Genomic DNA, 13,516 nt, shown 5'->3' on the forward strand with positions numbered 1-13,516 from the left:
CATTACCCGTTGGTTTCAGCAATTTCAAGCAACTGGAAGTCGATTCAGCAGATATGCTTACGCGTGTGTGGAACAAGTTTGGCTACCGCGTCGATGTTTGCCGTGCAGCCAATTGTGGCCACATTGAACATTTATAACAGTTACAAACATTGTGGTAACAAATTTTGAACCTTCCTCTTTCCATTGGTATATAGCTTGTTCACTTTGGATTTGTACCTCAATAAATATGCTGTTTTGAAAATGAGCCCATCATTTATAATAACCTTGTACTTTAAAAATTCCAGTTTTGCAGTGTATTAAAAGACTAATTTGTTTATTTCCATATTCAATATGCAGCTAAGAAACCCTTTATTTGATAAATAAAAATAATTCAAATATGTTAATTATATATATATCTATAAAAATATATATGTACCTGAGGTAAAGTTTTAGAGTTTTTCACTTGTAAATTGACCTTAAACTTTACAGATGTTTATTTTGTAGTATTTTCTAATTATTTACCTGTTTTTTGTTTTTCATGATGGTTTGGATTGTACTCAACGTAAATACTATGAATATAAAATTAATATTGCCACTTCGTTATTTGATATTCTGGTTTCACTTTTCAGAGAATTGCCCTATACTCAGATTGAAGATACCATCAAATCCAAGGAGCACCTAAATTTTCAACATCCAAAATCGAAATAAAGGGTGTGCCTTAGATTCAAAGAAATACTGTATATAAAATTTTCATTGCAGCTATATGATAGCAGTCTACCAGAGTTTTGCTTTAACCCTGCATTGGTCGCGCATGGTCTCTCGTTCATGGTGTGAGATTTTAACGTCATTATTTATCAACAATTGTCTTGTCAACACCCTTCCTCTGTCTAGCTGAGTTTCTAACCTTCCCCTTTTAGACCACGATTTTGTTTTCAGTGTTAGGAAGATATTTGAGCCGCTAGGGAGGGTTCGTTGAAGCCCTTGCTGTCTTGAGTCCATACACGTTCGTAGATTTTATTGAAAATCCGATATGCTGTTCCATGCCCAATTAACGAAGAGTATGTTTTTATAATTTTATAGAATTTCAATTTTTATAGGTTTAGAGAATTTCTATTGTTGAAAGAAAAGATCTAATCGTAATAATTGAAGATTTGGTGTTTTAGATCATTAATTTGGCATATTTTAAAAACCCAGTCTGAGACCATGCACGTAACTTTTCTCGCGCAACCCACAAAGGGTTAAAATGAACATTCATACTTTCACATGAGATGATCAGTTTAATCACAAATTCCGTTTTCTGTCTACAGAGATATTGAGGACTTATTTCAGAAAGATTGAAAATTATGCATTTTACATTTATTAAATTGGTTCCTCCCTTTGTTTCTGTATATGTATGGTTGTGGCAAGTCACGGTGGTGTATCACTTTGAAAATCCCGTCTAAGCTGTCTTTGCACTTTACTACATTATCCCTTTAGAATAAATTTCCTTTCTTTTCCTCAACATTTTCAGCCATTACTTGACATCAGTTACATCTCAAAATAATATTTTAGGGAGTAAAAGTGTATGCATTTTAATGTGACACCCTGTACATATAGCATGCTTCTAGTTAAGACAAGTGAACATTTTTGTAACAAAGCAACTGTTCCTTGATAAAAATTAATCATAAGATTAAAATAGAAGATTGCAATATTTATTTGTTAATAAATAGGGCTTGGAAGTTGATGACTTTAATAATCTAAAAAAAATGACCTGAAGAATGGCCTTAAAATGATTAAAAAAAATGACCTTAATTGGTAAAATATATGACCTAAAATAATTTTCAGTTGGCTTAAAATGATAGCTGGATTTTTTTCATAAATTAGAACAGAGTAGTTGAATACGTGGGTTGTAAATAAAGTAGTGGCAACACTGTTAGGAAAAGGTGATAACACCGTGCATGTGCTTATCAGACAGTGAACAATGTCAGTTTGGGCCCATGTCGATGTGTGAAGTGCCAAAAGTGGTCGGTACAGCAAGTGCTGTGGTGTATGTACGACGTTGAAATGAACACAATTTTCTGTACTGCTCTAAAGCATGTTTACAAAGGTAGAACATTGATTGTGGATCAAAATCCAGGTTGCCTGTGGAAAAAATGCACGACAATGTCAGCAAGACTTGCATGAAGCCAATAGCAACGATACCTAGCCGTATCTGATGGTTACATAATGGGTAAGTCCATTTTTTAGGAGGTTGCGATGCGTCCATGAGAACAACCTCAACATGAGGAAAATTGCATCATGCTGGGTTCCCGATATTGTCACCATTGTCAACCATGAGGTAAGGTTAGTTATTGTTGCTTCAGGCTTCATGCAAGTTTTGATCACATTCTTGTGCATTTTTGTCATGGTCAAACCTGGATTGTGGTGCACAATCACTGTTCTACCTTTGTACAGGGGCGGTTACTGATATTGTTGTACTGTTGCACGACGACCAGATATTTTACAACAAAATTTCATTCTTTTTGGTAGTAAATTTTTTCATATGTTTTCCTATTAAGTATATTGAACATAAACAAACAATTTTGCCCTTCATTGCTTCATAAAGCAAATTCCATTTTGATCTGTTAAAAAAGGAGGCAACCTGCGAGATTTCACAGTGTATGAGTAGGTGCACAGGTACTTGTTGCAAAGCCAGAGCAACGGCCTGATCTATACAGCGAGGAGTATTGGAGCGAAGTTCAACGCTGTTCTTCCTATCCCCTGCTTCAGTCGGCTTGGTTGTTGCAATGGGTTTACAACACAGCAAAGTCAGGCAACCCGTTTCGGATCCCCCGGCGGGTGAGGGAAGAAGAGGATGGACCAACAACAAACGCTTGATTGCTAATTCTTTCATACATCGTTAGAGAGCAGCAGTGCAAGTTCTCACTGCCCTGTGTTGTAAGAGCAACAGACAAAATGTCCACGTTAAGCAAAGATAAATATTTTATTTTGGGGAGAATCTTAACCTAATTTAAATTATGCTTGAAACTTGTAACAATTTGATTTGATTTGTTGTTTCCTAAATCCACTTTATGCACAGAATGACTAATCGGGACTGTACCTGCAGTTTAAAGTGGGATCCGAACATTAAAGTACTTCTTATATAATCACAAAAAACACAATTCTGCATAATATTGCAGCCGAATAAATGGAAACTTCAAATTTTGTATGATGATTATTAATTGTACTCCTCGAAAGTGCCACGTTTCACTCACATATAAAATTATAAATACATATAATTACATTATAAACATATACAAATTAAAGTTATATAAATTATATATTTGCTGCAACCACCAACATTCTGAACCACGAGCTGCCACTGCCTTTGTAAACATGTTTTAGAGCAGTACAGAAAATGGTGTTCATTTCAACGTTGTACATACACCACAGCACTCGCTGTACTGACCACTTTTGGCACTCCACACATCAGCATGGCTCCAAACTCACATTGCTCACTGCCTGATAGCACATGCACGGTGTCATTATCTTTTCCTAACAGTGTTGCAACGACTTTATTTACAACCCACGTATTTAGACAAAACCTCTTGTATGGTGTTTTAAACTACTGAAGCAAAGGGGAAAAGCAATTAAGTGCTAATGCAGTTTTTTTATTTTTACTTCAAGGTTTATCTATGTGCCATTCACCTGCTTCCAGAGTGGGTCTTGGATGATACACAATAGCCAGTCAATATATGAAAATACAGTTGTATTTTGCGTACACCAGATTGTATATTTTTTTTATTTTGTGACTAAAAAACATTTATTTTAATTATTTAATCCATTGCCAAACTTTCAGTTAAAAATAATATTATAAATTTCCATTGACCATATTTTTGATTAATGGCAAACTTGATAAGCTAAAAAGAGCATGTCAGAAAATTTAAATACATAAATTATGGTAGCAAATGCATTTAAAATTCACGAAACAGGGAGAAGAAAAATGCAATAAAGATGCCAAGAAGTACTGAAAAATGACCTAAATGCCAAAAAAGGCTGAAGAATACCAAAAAACTGCAAAATAAAAACGATGTTTCTGGTTGTAACTTATAAGGAACGGACTGATATCAGGTTTAGCATTTCAAGTTTAGAAGAAAATATCATTTGTTAACTTCCGAGCCCTATTAATAAAAATGTTTTTCCAGCTCTGACTAGAAGTGTTTATAACCTTATTTTGTGTACACGTTGCTACAAAATGGATTTATCCCAATCAATTTGTTATTTTGATGTACACATTTTTATTACAGGCATTTTCTTCTCGTACATTGGTCTCAACAGTGTCTCGACTTGTAGAAAACATAGATGTTAACAGCGAAGGCAGATCATTACTGGTGAACGGCAACGGTGATATCCGACCTCTAATTCCTCGTAATGAAGATGAACCGCAGGTACCACAGAACCGACCAACAGCATTAAGTTTATGGGTTCACGTGTCTTCCCTAATCACACTTCTTTTGCTGTGTTGGACAGATGCGATCGACAGTGTTGGCAAGGTGCGTACTTTATTTATATCTGATTTTGATGTATTGTTTGGATTTGTTATGTCATCAACATTGCAAAGAGTAAAGTAAAAACATGTCTTCAGGACTTGAAAATGAAGCAAACCTTACATAGGGTAAAGTAGGATAGGATCCCTTGACACCAGGAAGTCACGTTCAGTCGACTCTTCCTTCCCTTTAGAGGAAGGACACAAAATAAGTGAAGCTAACCTCTTTGGTGTAGTGGTTAGCACAGTGTGTTGCATAGCCATGCATCCTGGGTTCGAATCCCAGCCTGGGCATGGGTGTTCTTTGTGAATGTCCTTTCATCAATTTCATATCATCACTCATCCTCATCTTCAGATTAGCCAAACATGGCAGAAAAGCAAAGTAAAATAAGCCAAACCAACCATGAAATAAGTGGAGGAAACCATATAGACCAATGCTGAGGACCTTTATTAATGTTTTTATCCTATTTTTAACTTATTTTACCCTATATCAGTAACTGCTTTCTCATCACGAGGGGGTGTAAGGAGTGAACTTCGCAGAAGACTCAAAAAGTCAACCTCACTTCCGCATAGTACACCCTGAAGTGTTGCAGGCCAACAATGCTCTGCCCTCTGGACCTACAGCCAGTATAATCCTTAGTGTTATATCATTATTTGTGCCGAGTGCCCATTTACAGCCTAAGCCTTTATCAAAACTAACGAGGTTTAAGTCCTCAGAGGACAGTATACAGTAGCTCTAAAATTTGTTTTAGCATTGGTTTTTATAAATTGCTTTAGAAAGTTCTTAACAAACATGCTTGTTTTCTTATTAGGATTCTGTCATGAATTTTGTCAGAGTCACTTGTTTTGTCAGCATACAAATCAAATATATTTATTTTTCTTCTTTCTTTCACTGCTCTTATGTTTATTTAACAAAAAAAATGCAAATACTGCACGTAACCATATTACATTGGAATGCACTACATAATGTAAAATGAATGTGAAAAAGTGACTTAAATTTTTAAACAACATGCTTGTAAAATGTGCTTTATTTGAATGTGGGAAAAGGTATCTGGAATGTTTTCATCGTACAAAAACTCACCCTAATTCTTTTGCATAACTTACGTTGAGTTTTTGTAATAAATTTCAATTTATTTCCATGTGTTTCCATTGAAATGTTTGTGACATAAGCATAAGCCTAATTTGTATTTATTAACCTTCAGGGTGGCTACCAGTCTGGAAAATGTGGAAAAGTCAGGGAAATTTACTATTTTCTGGAAAACTTGTATTTTTGTTTCTGGGCCGTACCAAAGCTAGTGACTTGCTACTGGCATTTCAAGAAGGTGTAAAAGGTATCAATTTGAAAAACATAGTGCAAATATCCATGGATGGACCAGCAGTTAACTGGAATTTTCTCGCCTTTTTCAAGGAAAACATGGCTATTAACGAGGCAGAAAGTACAACATTGCTGGAAATGGGAATCTGCGGACTTCATGTTCTTCATGGTGCTTTCAAAGCATCTTTTCAGAGTTCTGGTTGGAACATAGTGGTATTCTTAAGAGCAGTGTACAATTTATTTAAAAATGTTCCAGCTGAGAGAGCAGATTTCACAAGAATTACAGGATCAAATGTTTTTCCAAAAAAGTGTTGTCCAATTCGGTGGTTAGACAATGGAAGTGTGGTAGAAAAAGTACCTTTTACCATTTCTGAAACCCTATGCTGACAGAGTTTCTGGTACCAAGGAACAACCAAGATGTGAAAGCTTAAAACTATTAAGTCACAAGTGAGGAATCTTCTGTTACAGTCAGGCTAGCTTTCAGACTGTTGCGACTGATATACCGTAGAACCCTTTCTTGTCACGTTTCAGTCTGATTCACCAGTGGTGCCTTTCCTTGATGAACATTTGATCAAGTTACTGAAATCTCTTATGTCCATGTTTATAAAGATGTCCATTCTGCTTGAAGCTGTAAGTTCTGAAGATCTTTTGAAACTAAATCTAACTGATCCAGATTGGTGGGTGTTCTGCAAAGAAGTTGACATTGGATTTGCAACCCGAGCAGCATTTAGATCTGTGCAACCATCTGACGTTCAGGTGTTACATTTTCGTGAAGATTGTCTGAAAATATTACAATGTTCATGTAAGAAGATATGTATGAGATCACCATTGAAATATAGGTTCACATATGGTGCAGCATGTCTCTCTCCAGCATCTGTTTTCAATGGAAAAGTAGGTGAAGACCAAGTAAATGTGGCATTACAAGTCCTAGTTGAAAAGCGCCATTTTCCTGGCCCTGCTGCAGATATATATGCTGACTTATGTAGTAATGACGGTGTGATTGCAAGAATGAAAAAAATTGACGTTGCTGTTGATTGGCTGGATCAGATGTGGATGACAATTCTTGAAGACTGTAACAACAGTTCCTTTATACTCGAACAAATGTTCTCGGGTTACCAGCCAGGTTAAATTGGAGTTGGCTTCCAATGTTTTGAGGGCATACATTGCTCTCATCTTCAGGGAATGCAGAAATGGAGACCAGTGTGGGTTAATATACATGACTATAATGTGACTGAGTTTGGATTCAGTCTTCCTATTGGCTCTCTCTGGATCCTGGTGTTCTCATTAGCTGGTGTCTTGTTTTTACGGAGGAGTGGGTTCCATGCATGACTCAGCTGGAGTCCCACATCCCTGTTGAGATTGGTGCTTTCCCGTGATATGGCTATGGCTTCCTTTACCCGTCGGTCCCAGTAACCAGCATATTTGGATATTAATTTTGGGTCTGCAAATAAAATTCTATGTCCCTCAGTGATGCTGTGTTCCGCAAGTCCTGACTTTTCAGGTTGGAATAATCTGATATCGCGTTGATGTTCATTCCGCCGCTGCTCAATGGTGCATCCTGTCTGGCCTATGTATGGTGTTCAACACTCGCAGGGTATTCGGTATACTCCTGGAATACGGAGTTCCAGGTCATCTTTGACTGAACGGAGTAGGGCCTTGGTTATCAGTGGCAGCCTGTGAATGGTCTTCACCCCGTGCCTGGCTAGAATTCTGCTTAACTTCCTGGATGTGTGTCCTACGAGAACACTTGTTCGAATCACATTGTCAGGAGAGCTACAATTCCTATTTCCTTTATACTGTTTGTCCTGAATATTTCAATGCTTTCACTTGGAAATGCTTCTGTTGAGTGCAGTTTCTATGTAAATAAGCGATGCTTGTGGATAATCTTGATGAGGACTCACTTATTGCCCAACGATGTATACGTGATGCAATTGTAAGTTATGGAGGGTTGAAAAAGTCCCTATAACGAAATCTTTAATCCATGCAGCAAGGAATACAAATGGAAAGTGGAAGGAAGCACTGAAAAGGAAGCATGATACAACAAAAACTCAGAAGACTCATTTAGAAAAGAGGAAAAGAAGTATATCAGAACTGAAAGAACTGAGTACAAAGAAAGCTAAAATCCTTGAGAGATGAGCAAAGGAAATCCAAGAATTTGATGAAAAGATGAAAGCATTAAAGAAGAAAATACTGTAGGTGTGTTTTTCAAGTAATGTGTTCTTTTGCATTTATTCATACTATGGGAATGAGAGTCACGGTAATAGATAATTATTGCATTCCCAAAACACACAAACCAGGAATTCCCATGCGCCTCATAATAGCTGGCTTCAACCACCCTACCATACATTTTACCAACTGGCTCAAAAACAAAATATCTCAATTCAACCACAAGCTCTCTTATGTATTTTGCAACAGTGCCGATGCCAAAAACTTGATAACATCCAAGTGCAAGCAGATAGTGCTAAAATCGCAAGCATCGACATAGTGGACATGTGCAATTCAATACCCATAAACCTAGCCCTATCATCAGTTGAAAGGTGGCTGACCATAAACAAAGTCCCCGCACTGGAAGTAGCCGAAACTGCCAATTTGCTAGAAGTGTGCTTAAGACACAATTATTTTCAATTTAAAAATAATTTCTATGACCAATCTGAAGGCCTTGCCATGGGAAACCCATTATCGGCTCCCGTAGCAAACATAGCAATGCATTTGGCTGAAAAAAGCATACTCCAAACTCCGGAACTCAAATTCATCAGATATGGACAATATGTGGATGACACCATAGTCATATATAAAAGAACCCGAAGAGATCAACCTGTTGTTGGAAAAACTAGATAGCATCCACCTCATGCTAAAATTCACCATAGAACATGAAAACCAGGGCAAAATCAATTTCTTGGACCTCATCATCAGCCGCGGGGGCAACAAATTCACAACCACAGTTTTCAGAAAACCAGATGCAGGCAACCAATATATCCATGCACTATCCAACCATCCACCCAAGCAAAAGGCCAACATATGGCTAAACTTCTTCCGAAGAGCCTTCTCCTACTGTTCCACAGAAAAAGACCTGAGGGACGAGATAGCAACCATCACGGAACTGACACTAAAACATGGATATACTGAATGTCAACTCTCCACATGATGCAGCAAAGCTGAAATCCAAGTCAGTCAACCTGCACCATCGCAACCAGACCCCAGTAACAAAACCAAGTGGTTTGCCTTTCCCTGCCATCCTACCACATCCAACCACCTTACCAAAGCCCTACAACGTCCAAATAGCACACAAACCAACCTCCAAAATAGCTGATCAACTAAACAAACATAAATGGTACTTCCTCTCCCCCCTCAACAATCCAGGCGTTATGATGCTGAATGCGAGTGCAAGGCTCATTAAATCGGCAGATCCATCAGGCCCATCAGTGAGAGAATTCAGCAGCACCTATCAAATGCAAAAACTGCCCAACCCACCACCGGACTTGCCAAGCATACCAAATTCCACAACCATAAAATTGAGAATTGTCAAATACAAAGCACACACTCTCATAGACACAAAAATTAAAGGAACACATGCCATCGTGCACTACAACCATGAACTGAACATACATAGTGGTGAAGCACACCACGCCTGGCTTCCGTTACTGCAGCAATTAACCCGGTGAACAGCAGACGACATATACACAGACATACAGGCAACAGCAGCACACTTAGTGGCAATTTAGGAAAAAAAAACAACAGAAACCTGCCAAGCAACAACACAACAAATTCCAACGAGGATGGTGTCAGTGGCTACCGAAATTAAATATATTGCCAGCATATTGTTAAATTCCCATAAATATACAGGTACAAGAGGATAAAGTATGCTTTGTGGAAAAAAGATTAATCTGATATACTACAGTTTATGGTTATAAGCTTGAGTGTGACTAAGTGTGAATTTTCATCTAAGTGTTCTGATTTTCTTACATATATCACCTTTGACTCGGTGCCAAAACTTTGTGGTTGGGGCAAGAACAGTTAATGTTTTCATGGTAGATAAGGGATAGCATTAAGAGATCATACTGGTGGAGTAAAAAGTAGGGGGACAATCCCCCCACACACACTCCCGTAATCGCTGCTCCTGTACATACATGTTCATGTACATTAAATGCCCTAATGACTTGGTCTGGAAAACCTGGAAAAGTCAGGGAATTTCATTTTCACAAAATAGTAGACACCCTGAACCTTGTTACTGACTCCACATAATTAGTTTTTACAGTAGTGTGGTTAACTTCTGTGTTATTTACATAATGTTTTTACTGTAAAAGTAATTGGTTAATTTTGTGCTGTTAATGTATATTTTGTTATCATATATTAACGTTTTTTCAGTGTTTTTGCCTACGGAATTTTTACTTTCATTACTAATCATTTGTGATGAGAGAAATAGTATAAATACTGGCTGATAAGCACAGATTGGGAAACATTTTTCTGTTACTTCCTGTAACATATAAATGTTGTGTGTATCTGTGTTTCATGTGGAGGACTAGCGCAGTGGAATACATGTTACTGTCCATTTGCTGCTTATGTGGGTACTAGGTTCAGTGGCGAAGTGTGACATTTTTACGTAGTCATCGCAAGATTTGCCAAATGTCAGGGTCGATCTTTTAATGGAAGGGGAGGCGGAAGGGTGAGGAAGTACAATATATCTCTGCGATAAATGCCAAGGTCATTGCCAATTCAATGCAAAAGCTCATACCACAGACGTTACGACTACAAAAGACATAATTCTATCCCATACGATGAGAATTATTAAATATGATTGAAACTGAAATGCAAACACCTCAATTGTTGTGTTTAAAGGTAAGAACCTTTATGATCCGCCTCCAGTTGTTTTGATAAAGAAAAGCAGTTTGATATCCTTCAATATGTGCTTTTCCTCTTAACAAGTGGAAATAGCAGACATTCGCAGTGGCGTGCCCAGGATTTTCGAAGGGGGAGGTGTTACGTGTACTTTTAGTAGTCATTTCCTCGATTCCTCATTTTGCCAGCTTTTCCTGCCTGTCACAATTTTTTTTTTTTTTTTTTTTTTTTATTTTTTTTTTTTAAGAATATTGAGCCTAAGCTGGGATTATGATCCTCACCAACCCCTCCTTGAGCACGCCACTGGACATGTGGAATAATCTTGATGGCTCCAGAGAAACCCTGCCGTGGCTGTAAACACGGGGATGGGGCTAAAAAAGGGTCTGTTATGACCCAGGTCTGCCTGTTCGGAAGCGTTCGGCTGTTCTCGGCACTGGCAGAGACCAGAGGGATTCGCACCATTTCTGCGATGAGCTGAGGCTTCTAACACCATTGCCTCCAATAGGAAACTTGACGGGAGGATTCGGCACAAGGGGTTTTACTGGGCCCTCATTTCGATGCGCTAAGATTAGCGAATCTCTTGCGTATTTCAAGCTGTTTCATGCTGTCGCTTGGCTTATTTCACACAAATGTGCGAGTATTCTGACTTATTTTTTTTACTTCTCTAAAATATTTAAAATGCAAAATTCAGCTCTGACTAGGTGCAATATGAGGAAGAGGCAAATGGTTTGGACTCAACTTTAAATTACATGCCTAGTCCCGATTAGTCTGTGTGCATAAATGAACTGAAAAAAGCTGATACAAACTCTTTTCTTATGTGAACTTTTTTTTTTGTTCCAGCGCTTGTTGAGCCTTTTTGTTGCATGCTGTTTTCTGTGTTAATTTATTATGTATCTTGTTCCAAGACCCCTTGTTAATTTGGTTCATGAGGAGAGCTTCTTGCTGGTGAAATAAATATGCCCCACATCTTGAACACAGTACCCAGTCTTGAACCTTAATTGCTTGTTGAGACTGTCATCGAGTGAGGATCAGTGCCTAAAGTGGAAAACGTTTAAGGGGGGGGGGGGGGATCTTTGGTTGAGCCTTGGGGTTAGCTTTGCAAAATTTTTGCTAGTGGGGAAATACCATCCCCCCTCTTTTTGAGCTCTGCTGAGGATGCTTTTACCATCTAACCATATTTTTATCTGGATTGACAAGGGAAGGTTATTTAACATTTGTTCATTGCTATACAGGGGGAGCATAAAGCATTTTCTGATTTTAAACATTTATTACACAGAAAGTATGCTAGGTAGACATGTTTTTGTGGAAATGGCATCAAAACTCATGACATGTTATGTTTTCAAAATGTCTCTCCAAAATCACAAGCTTGTTTTATTTATATACTTCAATGTGTGTACCATTTGTTGGACGGAGAATGTCTAAATGATACTCACTTCTCTCCATGTGTTAGAAAATATCTCCTCACTCACCATTGCTAATGCTTCTGTTATCCGTGCCTTCAACCTTTCAACAATGAAACTGCTGAACTGTGCACTGTCCTTAGTGTATCTCTATTTGAAAAAAAAGTCTAGAGGCATAATATTGGGAGAACATGGAGGCCATGACTAATAAAATGCTTGTAATTGAGGTGTAACGAAAAGTTCGAAGCAAATGTTTGATAAAATTCTGTACTCTGGGAGAGGGGAGTGCACATATCTTAATCAGTTCGTTGCAGAATCTTGATAGCAAACGCAAAGCATTAGGGATTGTCATCTGGCTGCAAAGGTTGAAGGATTTGTACTTAGCATGCATGCAAATGAAACTGTTTTTGTACAGTTTTAACCACCATGCTCTGAGGAGCTTTCCATGCCACATGTCCACGTTTTTTATTGTGCATGCAGTTTTCATAATCATTTCTTAATTTATCCAATGCAGTATGGTATTGTGATGACATGTGGTATTCTGGATGAAGCATGTGGCAACATGGCACTTTTTTGTTCACCATCCAGGCTTGTGCCAGTGTACAGCTAGAAACCCACTTTGTGACCACACTGTGCATCATACTGCTATCTCTTGAGTCTGTTCCTGGTTGTTGCTGTAAACGAACCAAGAAATGTGAAACCATGAGGCTTGGAATTAACACACTTTCAGATGCCAGAAAACATCTTTCTAACTTTAACAATGAAAATGAAAGTTTCTCTTCTATTTCTAAGGCATTCCAAGTAAAGAATCAGAAAACAAATATGCAATTCAAATTATCTTAACAAACTGAAAACGTTGTTCTGAATTTTCTCTCACACTTGAGAAATAACAGATTAAAATTTGAAATAGTTTAATGATATGTATCGGCAGTATTTCTTTTAATGAAACTTCCCTAAATGTGTGGGAAAAGGGATGGGGGAGAAATATATTTTAATGTCTTTAAAGGCTTTATATTATTTATTAAAATTCATTTGCATTGTAATAAGTAAATTAAATTTATAGGTAATTGTTTTAATGTCTTTATTTACAGATTTTTTAAGTCCTGTATTTAGATTTTTTAAGTCATCTAATCTAATGTATGTATGTTAAATAGTGTCCTTGAAAGTTAATAAATTGTTAGATTTTTGTCATAGTACAGGGTGCCTAAAAAGTTGCACATACAAGACTTTGAACATTCGTAACTTTATCATACAAAAATACTAACTTACCTACACCTTAGTCGTTTTGTACAATAAATTTCAGCTCTTTCTTTCTTTCATCTGGGCATTGATTGAATAACATTGCCATATGTGAGGCACACCTGACAATGCCCCCTGACATGATCAATGTTGCCAGTTCACTTACGTTCATACGTTTTTATGAATATGCCATAACTAATTCCGTAAATCATCTGTAGTTCTTGAAATGTGTAGAAATGTATC

The 13,516-nt window shown here is 37.5% G+C and overlaps 1 protein-coding gene across 2 annotated transcripts in view; it reads left to right on the top strand.

The window, feature by feature from the left end:
- Nucleotides 1–13,516, top strand: part of LOC145978812 (uncharacterized) — a 45,304-nt gene that overhangs the window by 15,802 nt on the left and 15,986 nt on the right. For both annotated transcript variants that reach the window (XM_083111631.1, XM_083111632.1), the window contains exon 4: nucleotides 4,245–4,490. In XM_083111631.1, coding sequence (XP_082967757.1) covers nucleotides 4,245–4,490 — 246 coding nt within the window. The remainder of the gene's footprint in view (nucleotides 1–4,244; nucleotides 4,491–13,516) is intronic.

This window comes from Lepisma saccharinum, chromosome 25 (assembly GCF_977018435.1).
Source record: "Lepisma saccharinum chromosome 25, izLepSacc3.1, whole genome shotgun sequence".
NCBI classification, from domain to species: domain Eukaryota; kingdom Metazoa; phylum Arthropoda; class Insecta; order Zygentoma; family Lepismatidae; genus Lepisma; species Lepisma saccharinum.